The following is a 20,044-nucleotide window of genomic DNA, read 5'->3' as shown; positions in this document are numbered from 1 at the left end:
GAACTAAGCTCCCGCATGCTGCACGGTGCGGCCAAACAAATAAATAAATAAACCTCCCCTCCCCCAACCCTAGATAAACTAAACATCATTCCCACCCTCCAAATACATTCCTTTGAAGGGCGGAGAAAGAATAACATGGGAATAATATCTGTAGGATGATTTCTAGTGTCCCTGATTGGGTCAGAAAAAGAAAATTCCTGTTTTAGCATTATTCATTCTGGCTGGCTGGAAATGTTTTCTAGAGAATTTATTATAACAAAATCACCACACAGTTTAACAATCTGGAACTTTCAGAGAGTTCACTACATTGGGTAATTCATTAAGAATCTGGTGGCTGAATTCCCTGTCAAAGAGAGGATCAGTAAGGATAGTGTTAAATGGCAATTCCTACAGCACAGCTGATACCTTTCATCTGTACCCCACTTTCTCCAATAAAAATACCACACAAAGAAAAACGGCAGAAATGGATATCTAAAGAGATAAAGAATCAAAATGTTGAAGATGAGATATTTCATAAAATACTATTTTAAGAAGAGACTTAAAAGTAGTATTAAATTGAGAGGTACAATTTAAAATTCTCATTCATAACATAGAGAAAAGATTGTCAGAAACTTGATTTGGGGTACCTTCCAATATCTCAGTACCCCATGGTAGTGAATTCTCCTTTATTATGGATTTGTCTGGGTGGCTGCTATGAAAAAATTTATTATAGTTTCTGAAAAGCCATTGAAGAACTTGATTATTGGACCTATGGAAGGCTATTACATTAAAGATTCTTTAGGAAAAAACCAGTCTATGAACATTTGAGTTTAAACTCGAATGCAAAAAATAGGTCAACTGCTTTTAGGAATCCATTAAATATCAAGCTTTCACAGTGGATATCCCCTTCCTTTAAATAATAGAATGATAATACAAAATTATATAAAATTATATAGCAAACACATATATAAAATGAATGAAAATACAAAAGTATAGGTCAATAATTGCTTTAAAAAGAGACAAAAATATAAAGCCAGTGTTTTGAAAGCTTTTGGCAATTGATAATTAAGAAAAAATAAAACAAATTGTTCCCAAGTTATAAATCAGTGAGAATACTGGGTAAAAGCCACTGAAAAGTACATAATTATAGCAATTTCTACCTTTCACAAAATTATTTCTCTCTAAATTCATTATAAATAAAATTGTCCAAGATACCTTCTACTATCAGAAAAATGGATTCAAACAATGGTATTATATTAGCTTTCATCAAACCAGTTACTCACTCATTAAATACTTATTGAGCATCCACCATGAGTGAGGCACTGTGTTAGGCACCGGTGACACAGTAATAAATAAATAGTCCTTGTCCTCTCAAAGATCCTAGCTTAACAAAGGAGAAGCTGTAAAGAAACTCCCCTACAGCCTCAGTTTCATCAACCAAAGTTTTTAGAATCATAATATTTTTTACAAAGTTGTTTTTCCATGTAAGACCTTTACACAAGAGAACACAATAATTATTAATCACCTGCATCCACAGACCAAGTGGGTAGGTCTATGGGAAAGTGGTTTTCATACCACTTTCCCATAGACCTCCTAAAGTCACAGCCTTTAGGAGGTCGTGAAATCAATTTAAACTCCAACCAGCTAAAAATAATAGAATAGAATGGTTTAGAAAATATCAGCACTGTATGTTGTGAAGTACTGGTTAATGAAATGTTTGTTTCAGTACAGAGAGAGGGGAAGGGCTTCTCTACCTTCCTAAATATAACCCCACCCCCCCATCCCAAACACATCCTTAACCACAGCCATCCAATGTGAAAAGAAAAAGAAATTGCTAGAAATTATAAAATTAAACCATGAAAAATTTGCAAAAGATGAATACAAAATCAGAGCTAATCTAATCTAAAATGTGTGGAAGAGTCAGCAGTAGCAGATTATGACTGCAGCAATTTCCCAAAGAAGGTACCTGAAGAAGTTTTAAATGCTGAACACTGCTTTGTTTAGAAGTAAGCATCATCTACAATTTTTACTTACATTTCTTTAAATATGCATTATTTAACATTGTTTTTATGTTTTTCCCTAAGGCTTTATTTTCTGAGGCCCTATTTTGTTAGTTTTACTTAACATAGTACTCTTCAGAAATGAAATTTCTGAAAGATTGTTGTAATGAATACTTACATCATTAGCTAATTAATCATGTTAATGATATTTCCATGTTTTTAATTTTTATTTTTAATGATATTACTGCACCTTTCATTCCATGTTTTTAATTTTTATTATTATTTTATTTATTTATTTTTAAAAGATTTTATTGATGTGGACCATTTTTAAAGTCTTTATTGAATTTGTTACAATATTGCTTCTGTCTTACATTTTGGTTTTTTGGCCATGAGGCATGTGGGATCTTAGCTCCACAACCAGGAATGGAACCCACACCCAGTGCATTGGAAGGTGAAGTCTTAACCACTGGAACGCCAGGGAAGTCCCACGCTTAGTTGCAGCATGTGGGATCTTCAGTTGCGGCATGTGGGACCTAGTTCCCTGACCAGGGATCGAACCTGGGTCCCCTGCATTGGAAGCATGGAGCCTTAGCATGGACCACGAAGGAAGTCCCTCATTCAGTGTTTTTATTTTTTTATTATTTTTAAAATAAATTTATTTATTTTTGGCTGCATTGGGTCTTCGTTGCTGCATGCGGGCTTTTACTAGTTGCAGGGAGTGGGGCTACTCTTCATTGCTGTGCACAAGCTTCTCATTGCAGTGGCTTCTCTTGTTGTGGAGCACGGGCTATAGGCATGTGGGCTTCAGTAGTTGTGGCACACGGGCTCAGTAGTTGTGGCTTGCGGGCTTAGCTGCTCTGCGGCATGTGGAATCTTCCTGGAACAGGGCTCGAACCCTGTCCCCTGCATTGGCAGGAGGATTCCTAACCACTGCGCCACCAGGGAAGCCCTCCATTTTCTAGTTAAATGAGATTTCCCATTTAAGGGTACTTTTGCCAGTATTTTAAAAACAACAAACAGACCTATGGCAATTTGCATTTCTTTTCTTAGAAATGGTCCATTCCTTCTTTCCACCTCTTTATCTAAAAGAGGAAGATATGTCCTCTTGATAAGAGATCTTTAAAACTTAAGGACTCAGGCTTGTTCTCATACATAACACAAATATTATTTATAAAGCTCAATATGATACAGACCTTGTACTTATGGAGCTTACAGTCTGTGTTAATTTTAAAAGAAAAGCTTGTATATGTACCTCCAATTTTTTCTGATATTTTTCACATTCCAACTGACACTGTGTGAGATTTCTTGCAGTCTCCTCTTGTAGAAGCTGAGCACGCTCACTTTCAAAAGATTTTATTTTACTTTGATGGAGAAATTCTGTTACTTTGCTTTCTGTACTAAGTTGTAGTTCTCTGTACCTGAAAGAAGAAAATTATGAAACACTAAAGAAATCTCGATTTATAGAAACATAAACATTACTTCTACTTTTTTCTATATCCCCATATTATTATGCAATTAATAACTTTTATTTATTCGGCAAAGCTTTTGTAAATAATTTAGAGAGGCACATGTATGGAAATACGTTAAGTCCAGGAAACAAAACGTACCAATTAAACTTCCTCTACTCCTCCCTTCTTTTCATTCCTTCCATCCAAAAATAGTTATTACCTCTCTATGATTATTATTATTTTGTAAGACATTTAAAATAAAAAATGGTAAGAACAAATTTCAGTTATATTGCTTAAAATGACATAATTTCCATATATTTCATAGGCCTTCTTAAATCTACAGCATTGTTTCCAAACTTGCTATTTCATCTAAGTCTAAATAATAGCAGATGGAGAAGAATGGCATGAAATATGCACATTAACCTGCATCTTCTTGAGATATTTGTAAAATAAATTTTTAAGTTCGTAAATATATATATCTGAATATTACAAGAAAACACAATGTACAAATTACAAAGATAAATATAAAACGATAAGCAGTCTATTACAACACAGATAAGAAACATTCTCTTCATTTCCATTTAACATATAAATCACTGCATATTATAGAGTTGAAAATGCTTCAAGTTGACTGTGTTCTAACAGAAAAGCAAACAAAGACATATTACACCTTTTCAGGGAGCTATTATGAACCCAGTATAATGCTAGATGTTCCTAAAATTCAGTTTTTCAAATATTTATTGAGCTAGACACCATGCCAGGCAAATATGTATACAATGGAAGACAAAATAGGTTTTCTTTTTTTTCTTCTCCCTTAAAGAACTTAGTTTTCGGGAGTTCCCTGGTGGTCTAGTGGTTAGGATCGGCGCTTTCACTGCCTGTGGCCCAGGGTTCAGTCCCTGTTCCGGGAACTGAGACCCTGGTTGGGGAACTGAGATCCCACAAGCCGCGTGGCGTGGCAAAAAAAAAAAAAAAAAAAAAAAAAAAAAAGAACTTAGTTTTCTCGGGAAGAGAGGCAAATACATGTGAAAATTCAATAGAATATGGTAAGTGCTTCAACAAGGTAATCCCTAGGTTCGATGGGAACCTACAGGAAGAAGACTTAACTCAGCTTGTGCAGGAGTATGTTTGTGTGTGCGCAGCAGGCTGAGGTACACGGTGGAAAGTGCTCTTGGAAGTAGAAACAAGAGTATGTGCAGGGCGGGAAGCAGAGAGCATAGTCTGTTTTATTCACAGTATCTCATTTAATCCTTACAACAGCTCTATTAGGTATTTTGCAGATGAAGAACCAGAGGTTCAGAGATTAATTTCTTTAACCAGGAAGAAGGTGCTGGTAAATTTCAGGTGGGGTCTCAAATTCAGCTACGTTTGAGTCTACAGGAATGATCTTTCCACTATTACATAGTACCCTTAACTGACATTTCTGAGTTCAGATAAACTTTCAAATGTGTTTTAAAGGTCATTTCACTCTTGTAAGTGACAATAACATTCAAAGTATAACCAGAGAAAATAGGCATTAGATACTTGCTACAGGCTACTTCACTCTTGGTACTCTTATCTTTAGTAAAAGCATCTCACAATCAGATTGGTGGAAGTTCCATTCAAGCATATTGCTACACATTATTTAATTCATACCAAGGCTTTAAGGTGAATGTCAGCTTGTGTCTTTAACTTTCTGGAAGTCCAGGCATTAATTTTATGTATGTATAAAAGAACAGCTAGGTCATATGGTCACTCCAGTTTTAACTTTTTGAGGAACTGCCAAACTGCTTTTCAATGTGGTTGCACATTCTCACCAGCAATTACGAGGGTGGTAAGTTCTCCACATCCTTATCAAGACTTATCATTGTCTCTTTGATGATAGCCATCATCATGGATGTGAAGTAATAAACTCAAAAATTTATTAATTCAACAATTTACTGACATGAAAATGCCCTGTACTCCCTGGGGTAAATTGTCTTATAAATATAAATGCATAAAACGTATGTGAAATCCATACTTATTTGTATGTTAAACTGTGAGACACACTAGACTTCATTACTGAAATATATTCTTGATAAGTCATTTGGAATGTGATATTTATCTTGAAAAGAATTTGTTTCAAAAAAATTAAACTGCAAAGTTTGCCTTTTTCTGGATTCAGGACACTGTGGTTAATTCTGAGGTCAATGCTAACTCCAAACAGGAAATGAAAGACTTAGCTTTTAGATTTCACCTGCTCTTCTTATTCATTATATGGCACTTGAAAGTTACTTTTAGCACTATTATTCCTCCCCTATACTGAACAGTTAAGTACTTATCTCCTAGAAATTTGAGGATACTAAGTTTAATAAAATGACACTTCTATGAACCAAATGATAATTCTTTTTAACCACATATACTTTTTTATTTTTTTATACAGCAGGTTCTTATTAGTTATCTATTTTATACATATTAGTGTATATACATCAATCCCAATCTCCCAATTCATCCCACCACCACCCCCCCCCCAAATGATAATTCTAAAGGACTCATCTATTCTCATGTTGTTTACACAGTAAAAGAAAATCTGCCTCAAATCATTCTGACTTTGTGATAATAGTTACTCTTCTAATTTAAGTTGACCTGTGAAAATGCTGAGGAAACATTAGAGCTGCAAAAGCAGTTCCAGAGTGAGGAACAGATGACAAGGGTACAGGCTGACAATCTCAGGTAACTTCCTCCCACTTGTTTTGCTAATATAACCTGTCACATTTTACTTTGTTGACTCAGACTTCTCATTTTATCCTCTTAATGTGAACATCTTATTTGAACTAAGTCAATATTATTCACATGTAAACAAGTTTATGTTTGATATCCTAACTCAGCATAGTAATCTTAAGAGGTCACATTTCTTACAAAGTTAAAGTATAATCAGAAATCTCCAACTATTGTTGGCCCAGGCCCCCAACTTGACTAGATGAGTCTTTATGCTAGCTGGGTTTTTAGTTTTCATACGACTTTCTCATAAATCACATACTACTTTAAAAATAGTAATATAAGGGCCTAGAATGGACTATTTTTGCTCTTAAGGAATATTCACTGCAACGTACTTTGGGCTGGACAAACAGGGAGAACTTTACCTGTTAAAAGGTGAAAATCAGCAATTAGACAGGAAACAACAGAGATGTTAACCCATAAGAAATGCTCTTAGCTATGGTGAATTAAACTCCAAGCAGCATGGCATATTCTGCAGTGCTGAGAAATAACTGCAGGAGAGACATCAACATGGAATTCTGTTCTCAGAAATGGGAGAGCTCACTTGAACAAAAGCACCAGATAAAACACTAAATAACAACAGGTTTTCATAACAATATTTACAGCAGCAGTCTTTACATATATACGATGGTGAAAAGTTTGCTCATTACACTCTGATGTATTAAGCCAAGCAATGCTTGTATATTCCAATCTCTATCAACAAGATTATCACTGGTACGAAAGTCAAAGACTCCTATAATTATTCATTTTAGTTTTTATTGCAATGAGAAACAACAACTGATCTTTGAATTCTATCCACAAAATGTTCATGGCTTCCCCAATATTAAAACTGGATATGGGACTTCCCCGGCAGTCCAGTGGTTAAGACTCCACGCTGCCACTGTAGGGGCCACGGGTTCGAACCCTGGTCGGAGAACTAAGATCCTGCATCCTGCATGCTGCGTGGCATGGCCAAAATAAATAAATAAAATTAAAAAAAAATAAAAAATAAAACTGGATATTTATTCTGGACCCAATTATCTAATCTCATTTCCTAGATAGACTTCCTAAGGCAAAATACTTATATTATATTAAGTGGTAAGGTTCCTATAATCACCAGGACCAGTAAGTGGTCCTTCCATTACGAAATTCTGAGAGCTGGTCCAGTTTAGAAGTAAGGCAGTGAAGCAGCTGAGGCAAGGCATTTGTCTATGTTCAGGAGAACAGCTATGGATAGATAAAGAGCAAGGAAATAACACCCGCACAAGGAAGATTGGTAAAAGAAGTTAAGCAAAGTAACAGGATTTCCAGTTACAGGAAAGGGTTCAGGGAAGGATTTTAGTAGTTAGGCATCAGATAGATTAAGTTTTGAAAGGGACTCTGGGTAGAAAGTTTTGAAAGGGACTCTGGGTCAATATAGAGAAAATACTTGTGGGGTTTAAAAGAGTACATGGGAGCAGGTAGTCATGGCTGGACCACTAAATCCTTTGTGTTGGGGAGGATAATTTAATTCTAAATTCCACACGCAAATGGGGCATATGCTGCTGATAAACTTTCTACATGTATTAAAAAAAATATATTGCTTTTAAACAGAGATGGGCCTGAGACTCCAGATAGGGATTTCGCTGTGGGAAACTGGAGTTGACAAGGGCAGAAGCTGCCATCTCTAAGCAACTGAGAATCAATCTTGCTTACCTGAGTGGGACACTGATCCCATTTTATTCTGGTGTTTTGGGCTTCTCTTTCTCCTTATTTTTTTAAATTTTTAATTTTTTTTTTTTGCGGTACGCGGGCCTCTCACTGTTGTGGCCACTCCCGTTGCGGGGCACAGGCTCCGGACGCGCAGGCTCAGCGGCCATGGCTCACAGGCCCAGCCGCTCCGCGGCATGTGGGATCTTCCCGGACCGGGGCACGAACCCGCGTCCCCTGCATCGGCAGGCGGACTCTCAACCACTGCGCCACCAGGGAAGCCCTCTCCTTATTCTTTTAATAAGGCTTCATTGAGTTGATGTTCAATTCCCTTTGAATTATTCATTTTAACTAATCCACACCTTAACTACTCTTTGTCCCTGCTATTTCTAATTCTCAGGGGATAAAACTCATCTCCATTCTATTTACAGAGAATTTCGGTTGTGTTTCTGAACCTGTTCTGCATGTATTACTAGCCCTGTACCACATGCTGAAAATGCTTCTGGATGAGTCACTGAGTGATAGTTAGCCAAACCCTAAGATCCACTTATGCCAATTAAGAATTGAGGGGGGAACAAAAAAACAGGACACAAAAACCTGTTTGTTTGGATTTTCTGCTTCTATGAACTGAGGAAAAGCTAATCATCTTAGGTTAAAGATACTAAACCACTGATTTTTCAATTATCCCTAAAGATTTTTTTTTGCTCTCAATAGTATCTATCTGTATATCTATACTTATAGACCTGTATCTAATCTTATATTAACTGGTATTCTATCAACTACATATTTAAAGCATAATGAGTATGAAGTACAAGACACTTAATACTTTTTACAAAAGCACACTTTTTATTTCCTTTTTCATATCTGCTGTTTTATATAGGACTAACTTTCCATTAAGAAGAATATTTCTTTCTTTCTTTTTTTTTCTTGTTTCTTTTCTTTTCTTTTCTTTTTGTGGCCATGCTGCATGGCATGAGGGATCTTAGTTCCCCCACCAGGGATCGAACCCATACCCCCTGCAATGGAAGCATGGAGTCTTAACCACTGGAACACCAGGGAAGTCCCAACCAGAATATTTCATTCCTCAACATCTAATTCATTTAAAAATATTTATTGTGCACCTAAATGTGCCAGGTACTATTAGATACCAGAGAACCACAAATAGCATCAGTACTCTTTAAGGAATTCACATTGTAATGATGCAAAGGCAAACAAACGTAAGGTGATTAGTTAATAAATTCTAATAATAATAATAATAAAGTAGAGTGAGGGTAGAGAGAATGATAGAGATATTAGTGGTGGTGTTATTTTAAAGAGGTTGGGCAGGGAAGGCATCTCTCTGTTAAAAGGTGATATCTGAGCAAAGGATTTAATAAAAGCTATATTTCAGAACTAAAATAAGTGATTAATAAAAAAATTTACTGGCCATGTAAAGATTATATGTATTATATAAGATTTATATAATAATGGCCATGTAAAGATTATATGTATTATATAAGATTTATATAATAAAGACTTTTTCATTTTAAAGAGATACAATGTTAAACATATGAAGGCAATAGGAGTCCTTCACACTGATTTGAAACTTGGTATCTTAAACCAGTAGTTAAAATTACCTACCCAAACTATACTAATGGATTTACTAGAGAGTCTAATCTTTATGAATTGTAACTAGAACAAAGAGGACTGAATTTTTAACAAATGCATTGGTGACATCAGGATGAATGCTACTATTTCACAGGACTGGGAAATAGACACTTATTTGAACAAACAGTTCGATCAATTTAAGAAATGCTTTGAATTCATTTTTATTCTGAAGTAATTCATAAGCCACATAAGAAATGTCCTTTCATCATTTATAGTGTGTCTTTTTGAAAATAGCTTTAAAATTTTTGCCTTGATTATATAAATAATACATTATAGAATTTTAGAAAATACAGAAAATAGAAGAAAATGTCAACTGTAAACTCATAATGATAACTGCTGTTTATATTTTTATATATCTCCTTCTCTGCACAAGTAAATATTTTCAAGTTTTTATTTTTAATTCTGTAATTTATCACATCCATTCTTAGGGAAAAAACTTCAAATATTACAAGTAAAGATTAAAGACCTCCTATTTATCACTTTTCTATGCATCCTCATTGTGGTTTTCTTTTCTTTTTTTTAAACAATACATGTGTATTATACACAGAAAGATATATCAGTCTCCTTTTTCATTTTTTAAAAAGTGGCTCATGTCACATACACTCTGTAAATTTTTTTCACCTAAGAATATGTTTTGGGATCCATCCGTGTTTCTACTTCATTCTTTCCATTTGCTACACAGTAGATCACAATGTGGACATAATCATTTATGTCATGAGGAAGGACATGAGGAAGGAATTTAAAAGGCGTTTGGGTATCTGTCCAAATGTTTCTGCCACTTAGATGATTTCTTCAACAAGTCCACTTCTCAGCTGTAATACTACATCTGTCATTTTTGGCTTACAAGCTAATTCTTAAATGAATGTGAGAGATCTTTTTTTTGCTGAGTTAAAAATGCTGAGTATGTTTAACAACTGTACCATGGATTTATAAGAATTTCAAGCATGCATTTAGAGTAATTCAATGCATCTATCATATCATGATCAAATAAAATATGTAATGTCATTAATAAACAATATGTAGTAGTATTTGGCTGTCTATAAAGGCAAAAAATTGATACCAGGTATGTGAAGATAAAAGTAAGTACTTAAGTGAAACAAATATAATGAAAGGAATGTAGCCTTAAAATAAATCAAAGCATGCACGAGATAAAATTAGAGTAAAATATTTTATAATAGTGTTTGAATGGGGAGCTGTTTTCTCTTTGGTGGCAACATGACAACACTTAAAATTCAACTTGAATCATCCTCTGAACCAAGAGTATTTATTATATCAGTGCATCAGAGTACTCAAAACTATTTCATGAAGCTTTCAATACAGACTCTAGAGCATTAGGCTACATTAAAGAAAAAGATCAGAATATTATAAAGCTGAATCTAAAAAAAGTCATTAAGTTTGCTGTATGCACTTTCCTCTCAACTTTGTTGTGAGCCCAAAACTGCTCCAAAAAAAATGAAGTCTTAAAAAAAATTCATAAGAAAATACACTTTGGGGGGATGCTTTTATGAAGAATAGTGTCAAGTATGAACAGTAGCAGAATGTAAGCTAATCATGGTTTTGTCCTATTTTTCCAGAAGATATAGTGCAAAGAAGAGATATCAACTTACTACAGCTAACACACAAAGTACTGTATAGGCAAAAAGGAATATAAAGGTCATTTATTTAGACTAACTTCCTATTAACAGGCAAAAACTACAAACCTTAACTTATATAAATGTGTTTTGAAACTAGGCTAAAGAATTCCATGAGAACTCTCAGAAAATTCCTGAATAGGGATCTAGAAACCAGAGTCCTGGGTCTTCAAAATCATATAGTTTGATAGTAGAGCTGGATCACTAGGAAGACTTCTTTATTTTCTAAGGGTGAGGATGACTCCTAAGCTTGATTCCATCTGCCCAATCAGGGATGACCTCAGAACCACTTGTGGTACTTGTAAGAATTCTAGATGCTGCGGTTCCACCTTAGACCTACTGCATCAAAATCTCTGAGGACAGACTTGGGAATATTGAGTTGTAGTTGACTAAATGAGCAAATATAAGTGAAATGCTCACAACAGTACCTTGTACAATTAAAAGTTATTCAAGTACAAGAATCTTGTTTAATGTATCTCTGGATTCTTAGGATCTAGTGTATCACCTTGTATATAAGAAACTCTTAATGACTCTTTACTGAATGAATAAACGGAGTCATATTAACCATCTTGGGTGTTATAAAACTGAAATTACTAAGTTGGTTCAAGCCAGGGTAGAAAACACTAAAGTATCATAAACTAATCTGATGAGGGACAGTCTTCTCTGAAGTGTGACAAAAGTAGTGAATTAAGATGATTATTTCCAGGTTTGGGTGTCAGTGTAAGATGAAAACAAGTCACAGGGAATGAAGGAAAAAGAAACCAAAATGATAGGATAGGTATGAATGAGCTACAAGAAAGATTAAAGTTTATAAAAATGTAGTTTACCTAATGGCTAAGGTGGTAGGATGGAGATGTGACAACATTCAAAAAACGGACATACAACTAAGGAGCAAAGTTAGTGTGACACGATAGCGTGATATATCTAAATTGTGTAAGGAGTTAAAGTTGTTGCAAAAGGCACACACAATTAAAAAAATAAAAGTGCAACTCACTAGCATGAATGTCTCTCATGAAGGCATGTAAAACAGAAATGAAGAAGAAAAACATAATAATGAGAAGAACTAAATCACTCTGTTAGGTCTACTTCCTCGTCTCTAAATTTCTCTCATTAGACTTCATGGACTAAATAACTGCTTAGTAGTTTTTCTATACGATACTACCTTGGGATTTTCAAACAACTAGATAGATAAGACAATATTCTGTTAGCACAGTTAACATATCATGTTATTATCATACTTTTAATTTTCTACAGCCGTTTGTCAAATGAGAAAGCTTATAAAATTTCAGAAAATGTCTGCATATCTAGGTATTTATTTAACTGTATATTTATGGCTACAAATGCATCAGGATAAAAATGAAATAATAAAGTATCTCATATAATCAAAGATAATAAGCATTAATTGAATGAAAAAAATTAAACATTAAAAAATCTCACATTAGTACTCTGAAGAAATGCTTTCTCTCCTTAAATATTTTCTGGAGCCTCACCTCTCTCCCTATACTTTTCCTATATATATCCTTCCATCCCAGTAACTGTCTGTTGCTTCTCGTGCTCCTCCTCCCTAGGCTGGGGGAAAGTTGGCACTTTTATTATGGCCCGCCGCCTCTTCCTTTTCCTCCTACTGTTTTGGGTCTCGGTAAGAACAGCAAGTGAGAGAGAGGTTTGTGATCAAAAGTCAGAGGTGAACTCTATAGGATTTTACTAGGAGGAAACTTGAACTGGCACAACTCCTGGCAGCATGTGTACAAAACCAATACAAAGGAAAGGAGCCCAAAGTTTTAGTGCCTTATGTTTATATTTGCTATTCATGTATATATGTGCTTTTCACTTAATCATCTCTAAAATTTTAACACAGAGTTTCAGATTATTCTCTTTTCAGAGATAAAGAAACTGAGACTTAGAAAAGTTAGTAACTTGCCCAAGTAAGTAACAAAGCTGGAGTTTGCACCCAGGCCTGCCTCAAATTTCTGGGCTCTTACCCTATAACAACCTGTATCCAAGAGAGAAAAAACTTTTTTTTTTTTTTTTTTGCGGTACGCGGGCCTCTCACTCACTGTTGTGGCCTCTCCCGTTGTGGAGCACAGGCTCTGGATGCGCAGGCTCAGCAGCCATGGCTCACGGGCCCAGCCGCTCCGCAGTATGTGGGATCTTCCCGGACCGGGGCACAAACCTGTGTCCCCTGCATCGGCAGGCAGACTCTCAACCACTGCGCCACCAGGGAAGCCCGAGAAAAAACTTTTTAAATAAAAATAAAGTATGTACCAAAAAGACATACACAAACTCCAGCAATACCCTGTTGGCAGCTAAGTGTGGACAGACACAACTAAAGAAGGAAGACAGCAGAGGCAAAGGGCATGACTGAAAGGTGAAAAAAGAAGATGAAACAGGCCAGGGCTGTCCACGAAAAGAATCAAACACACAATGACTCCCCATGGGAACAGTAAACCTGGGTTTAGGTGTGGGGTTTAAGGAGGTTCAGGTCATTAAAGGTGTTATAGATGTCCTAGAAAGCAATCTAGAGAGAAAAGTTATTCCTGTTGCTTTGGACAAAGTTGGCTCTGTGCCCCACCAATACCTACAGTACGGGTGTGAATATAAGATGAGGCTTTTCCCTCAAATCATTTGGAAGGCAAAAAGGGTGTCACTTTTTCTTTGAGTTTTTATAAAACCCTTCCAATTGAGTATTCTCTCAATAACTTTATTTGGAAATATAAGAAAGACACTGTGTAGGGAGGACACATTGGCTTGTGAAGACCATAATCAACACAAATTTTGATGCTAATATTGTTCTCTTAAAGGAATCAATAAATATAGAAGCAAAGATACTTAACACATATAATAATTATTTCTGGGATGCAGCCTCACAACTACACCACAAGCAGGTGTTAAAGATTATCTTAAAAAAGAAACATAATCAATTACACTGTGAGGATCACAAAAACACCAAAAGAACAAATGGAAAAAAAATTTTTTTGAATGGATACTGTGGCAAAAGATGAAAATCTGACAACAGTACCATCTAGGGATTCCAACAGTGAAAAAATATAAAAAGCAGTGAACTTCATTCCCCCTATTGTACGACCTATTATATCAGACAGGCTAACACTGGTACATCACAAAGTACTCTCTCCACTGGAAGGCAGATGATGTCACTGATTTTGTCTCCAGAAAGAGGGAAGACAGCAGAAGCAAGGACTACAATTCTGCAGCCTGTGGAAGGAAAACCACATTCACAGCAAGATAAAATGAAAAGGCAGAGGATTTCATACCAGATGAAGGAACAACACAAAACCCCAGAAAAAAAAACTAAATGAAGTGGAGATAGGCAACCTTCCAGAAAAGGAATTCAGAATAATGATACTGAAGATGATCCAGGACCTCGGAAAAAGAATGGAGGCAAAGATTGAGAAAATGCAAGAAATGTTTAACAAAGACCTAGAAGAATTAAAGAAAAAACACAGAGAAGAATTAAAGAACATACAAACAGAGATGAACAATACAGTAACTGATATGAAAAATACACTAGAAGGGAATCAATAGCAGAATAACGGAGGCAAAAGAACGGATAAGTGACCTGGAAGACAAAATGGTGGAATTCACTGCCACAGAACAGAATAAAGAAAAAAGAATGAAAAGAAATGAAGACAGCCTAAGAGACCTCTGGGACAACATTAAAGGCAACAACATTCACATTACAGGGGTCCCAGAAGGAGAAAAGAGAGAGAAAGCACTGGAGAAAATATTTAAAGAGATTACAGATGAAAAGTTCCCTAACATGGGAAATGAAATAGCCACCCAAGTCCAGGAAGTGCAGGGAGTCCCAGGCAGGATAAACCCAAGGAGAAACATGCCGAGACACACAGTAATCAAATTGGGAAAAATTGAAGACAAAGAAACATTATTGAAAGCAACAAGGGAAAAATGACAAATAACATGCAAGGGAACTCCCAAAAGGTTAACAGCTGATTTCTCAGCAGAAACTCTATAAGCCAGAAGGGAGTGGCATGATATATTTAAAGTGATGTTGAGCTTCCCTGGTGGCACAGTGGTTCAGAATCCGCCTGCCAATGCAGAGGACACGGGTACAAGCCCTGGTCCAGGAAGATCCCACGTGCCATGGAGAAACAAAGCCCGTGCGCCACAACTACTGAGCCTGCGCTCTAGAGCCCACGAGCCACAACTACTGAGCTGGCATGCCGCAACTACTGAAGCCCACGGGCCTAGGGCCTGTGCTCAGCAACAAAGAGAAGCCACCGCAATGAGAAGCCCGCACACCGCAACCAAGAGTAGCCCCCCACTCGCCGCAACTAGAGAAAGCCTGCACACGGCAATGAAGACCCTATGCAGCCAAAAAATAAATAAATAAATAAAAATAAATAAATATAAATAAGTTAATTAAAAAAATAAAGTGATGAAAGAGGAAGAACCTACAACCAAGATGACTCTACCCAGCAAGGATCTCATTCAGATTCGATGGAGAAGTCAAAAGCTTTACAGACAAGCAAAAGTTAAGAGAATTCAGCACCACCAAACCAGTTCTACAACAAATGCTAAAAGAACTTCTCTAAGTGGGAAATACAAGAGAAGAAAAGGACCTACAAAAATAAACCCATAACAATTAAGAAAATGGTAACAGGAACATACATATCAATAATTACCTTAAATGTGAATGGATTAAATGCTCCAACCAAATGACACAGGCTCACTGAATGGATTCAAAAACAAGACCCATATATATGCTGTCTACAGGAGACCCACTTCAGACCTAGGGACACATACAGACTGAAAGTGAGAGGATGGAAAAAAGATATTCCATGCAAATTGAAATCAAAAGAAAGCTGGAGTAGCAATACTCATATCAGATAAAATAGACTTGAAAATAAAGAATGTTACAAGAGACAAGGAAGGACACTACATAATGATCAAGGGATCAATCCAAGGAGAAGATATAACAATTATAAATATATATGCACCCAACATAGGAGCACCTCAATACATAAGGCAACTGCTAACAGCTATAAAAGAGGAAATCGACAGTAACACAGTAATAGTGGGGGACTTTAACACCTCACTTGAACCAATGGACAGATCATCCAGGCAGAAAATTAATAAGGAAACACAAGCTTTAAATGACACAATAGGCCAGATAGATTTAATTGATTTTTATAGGACATTCCAACCCAAAACAGCAGATTACACTTTCTTCTCAAGTGCACACAGAATAGATCAGGATAGATCAGGTTAGATCACATCTTGAATCACAAAATCAAGCCTTGGTAAATTAAGAAAACTGAAATCATATCAAGCATCTTTTCCGACCACAACACTATGAGATTAGAAATCAATTACACGGAAAAAAATGTAAAAAACACAAACACGTGTAGGCTAAACAATGTGTTACTAAATAACCAAGAGATCACTGAAGAAATCAAAGAGGAAATCAAAAAAATACCTAGAGACAAACGACAGTGAAAACAGGACAATCCAAAACCTATGGGATGCAGCAAAGGCAGTTCTAAGAGGGAAGTTTATAGCAATACAAGTCCACCTCAAGAAACAAGAAAAATCTCAGATAAACAATCTAAGGTCAGAGAAAAAGAACAAAAAAACCCCAAAGTTAACAGAAGGAAAGGAATAATAAAGATCAGAGCAGAAATAAGTGAAATAGAAACAAAGAAAATAGCAAAGATCAATAAAACTAAAAGCTGGTTCTGAGAAGATAAAACTAAAAGCTGGTTCTGGTTTTGAGAAGATAAAATAGATAAACCTTTAGCCAGTCTCATCAAGAAAAAGAGGGAGAGTACTCAAATCAATAAAATTAGAAATGAAAAAGGAGTTACAACAGACACTGCAGAAATACAAAACATCATAAGAGACTACTACAAGCAACTCTATGCCAATAAAATGGAAAATCTGCAAAAAATGGACAGACCAATCACAAGTAACAAAATTGACAGTGTGATTAAAAACCTTCCAACAAACAAAAGTCCAGGACCAGATGGCTTCACAGGTGAATTCTATCAAACATTTAGAGAAGAGCTAACATCCATCCTTCTCAAACTCTTCCAAAAAATTGCAGAGGAAGGAACACTCCCAAACTCATTCTATGAGGCCACCATCACCCTGATACCAAAACCAGACAAAGACACTACAAAAAAAGAAAATTACAGACCAATATCACTGATGAATATAGATGCAAAAATCCTCAACAAAATACTAGCAAACAGAATCCAACAACACATTAAAAGGATCATACACCATGATCAAGTGAGATTTTTCCCAGGGATGCAAGGATTCTTCAATATATGCAAATCAATCAATGTGATACACCATATTATCAAATTGGTGAATAAAAACCATATGATCATCTCAATAGATGCAGAAAAAGCTTTTGACAAAATTCAACGCCATTTATGATAAAAACCCTCCAGAAAGTGGGCATAGAGGGAACCTACCTCAACATAATAAAGGCCATATATGACAAACCCACAGCAAACATCATTCTCAATGGTGAAGAACTGAAACCATTTCCTCTAAGATCAGAAACAAGACAAGGATGTCCACTGTCACCACTATTATTCAACATAGTTTTTGAGGTCCTAGCCACGGCAATCAGAGAAGAAAAAGAAATAAAAGGAATACAAATTGGAAAAGAAGAAGTAAAACTGTCACTGTTCGCAGATGACATGATACTATACATAGAGAATCCTAAAGATGCCACCAGGAAACTACTAGAGCTAATGAATGAATTTGGTAAAGTTGCAGGATACAAAATTAATGCACGGGGCTTCCCTGGTGGCACAGTGGTTAAGAATCCACCTGCCAATGCAGGGGACATGGGTTCAAGCCCTGGTCCGGGAAGATGCCACATGCTGCAGAGCATCTAAGCCCGTGTGCCACAACTACTGAGCCTGTGCTCTAGAGCCCCGAGCCACACTACTGATCTTGCATGCCACAACTATTGAAGCCCGTGCACCTAGAGCCCGTGCTCTGCAACAAGAGAAGCCACTGCAATGAGAAGACCCTGCTCTGCAATGAAGAGTAGCCCCCGCTCACCGCAACTAGAGAAAGCCCGCGCACAGCAACAAAGACCCAATGTAGTCAAAAAAAAAATTAATGCACAGAAATATCTTGCATTCCTATACACTAACAATGAAAGATCAGAAAGAGAAATTAAGGAAACAATCCCATTCACCACTGCAACGAGAAGAATAAAATACCTAGGAATAAACCTACCTAAGGAGGTAAAAGACCTGTACTCAGAAAACTATAAGACACTGATGAAAGAAATCAAAGATGACACAAACAGATGGAGAGATATACCATGTTCTTGGATTGGAAGAATCAACATTGTGAAAATGTCTATACTACTCAAAGTAATCTACAGATTGAATGCAATTCCTATCAAATTAACAGTGGCATTTTTGACAGAACTAGAGCAAAAAATCTTAAAATTTGTATGGAGACACAAAAGACCCTGAATAGCCAAAGCAGTCTTGAGGGAAAAAAAACTGAGCTGGAGGAATCAGACTCCCTGACTTCAGACTATACTACAAAGCTACAGCAATCAAGACAATATGGTACTGGCACAAAAACAGAAACATAGATCAATGGAACAGGATAGAAAGCCCAGAGATAAACCCACACACCTATGGTCAACTAATCTATGACAAAGGAGGCAAGGATATACAATGAAGAAAAGACAGCCGCTTCAGTAAGTGGCAATGGGAAAACTGAACAGCTACATGTAGAAGAATGAAATTAGAACACTCCCAAACACCATAAACAAAAATAAACTCAAAATGGATTAGAGACCTAAATGTAAGGCTGGACACTATAAAACTCTTAGAGGAAAACATAGGAAGAACACTCTGACATAAATCATAGCAAGATTTCTTTTTTGATCTACCTCCTAGAGTAATGAAATAAAAACAAAAATAAACAAATGGGACCTAATGAAACTTAAGACTTTGCAAAGCAAAGGAAATTACAAACAAGACAAAAAGACAACCCTCAGAATGGGAGAAAATATTTGCAAATGAATCAACGGACAAAGGATTAATCTCCAAAATATATAAACAGCTCATGCAGCTCAATATTAAAAAAACAAACAACCCAATCCAAAAATGGGCGTAACGTGGAGTGGCTGGGCCCGTGGGCCGTGGGTGCTGGGCCTGCATGTCTGGAGCCTGTGCTCTGCGGCGGCGGGAGGCTGTGGCGGTAAGAGGCCCGTGTACCACAAAAAACAAAACAAAACAAAACAAAACAAAAAAACAAAAATGGGCAGAAGACCTAAATAGACATTTCTCCAAAGAAGACATACTGATGGCCAAGAAGCACATGAAAAGCTGCTCAACATCACTAATTATTAGAGAAATGCAAATCAAAACTACAGTGAGGTATCACCTCACACAAGTGAGAATGGGCATCATCAGAAAATCTGCAAACAACAAATGCTGGAGAGGGTATGGAGAAAAGGGAACCCTCTTGCACTGTTGGTGGGAATGTAAATTGATACAGCCACTATGGAGAACAGTACGGAGGTTTCTTAAAAAACTAAAAATAGAATTACCATATGACCCAGCAATCCCACTACTGGGCATATACCCAGAGAAAACCATAATTCAAAAAGACACATGCACCTCAACGTTCACCGCAGCACTATTTACAACAGCCAGGTCACGGAAGCAACCTAAATGCCCATCGACAGACGAATGGATAAAGTAGATATGGTACATATATACAATGGAATATTAGTCATAAAAAGGAATGAAATTGGGTCATTTGTAGGACCTGGATGGATCTAGATACTGTCATACAGAGTGAAGTAAGTCAGAAAGAGAAAAACAAATATCGTATATTAATGCATATATGTGGAACTTAGAAAAATGGTACAGATGAGCCAGTTTGCAGGGCAGAAATAAAGACACAG

The 20,044-nt window shown here is 36.4% G+C and overlaps 1 protein-coding gene across 3 annotated transcripts in view; it reads right to left on the bottom strand.

The window, feature by feature from the left end:
- Window positions 1-20,044, bottom strand: part of PIBF1 (progesterone immunomodulatory binding factor 1) — a 198,721-nt gene that overhangs the window by 82,590 nt on the left and 96,087 nt on the right. For all 3 annotated transcript variants that reach the window (XM_081214626.1, XM_081214627.1, XM_081214628.1), the window contains exon 11: window positions 3,232-3,397. In XM_081214626.1, the coding sequence (XP_081070752.1) occupies window positions 3,232-3,397 (166 nt within the window). The remainder of the gene's footprint in view (window positions 1-3,231; window positions 3,398-20,044) is intronic.

This window comes from Mesoplodon bidens, assembly GCF_964165515.1.
Source record: "Mesoplodon bidens genome assembly, chromosome: 17".
In the NCBI taxonomy this organism is placed as follows: Eukaryota; Metazoa; Chordata; class Mammalia; order Artiodactyla; family Ziphiidae; genus Mesoplodon; species Mesoplodon bidens.
This window is presented reverse-complemented; position numbering and strand designations above follow the sequence as displayed.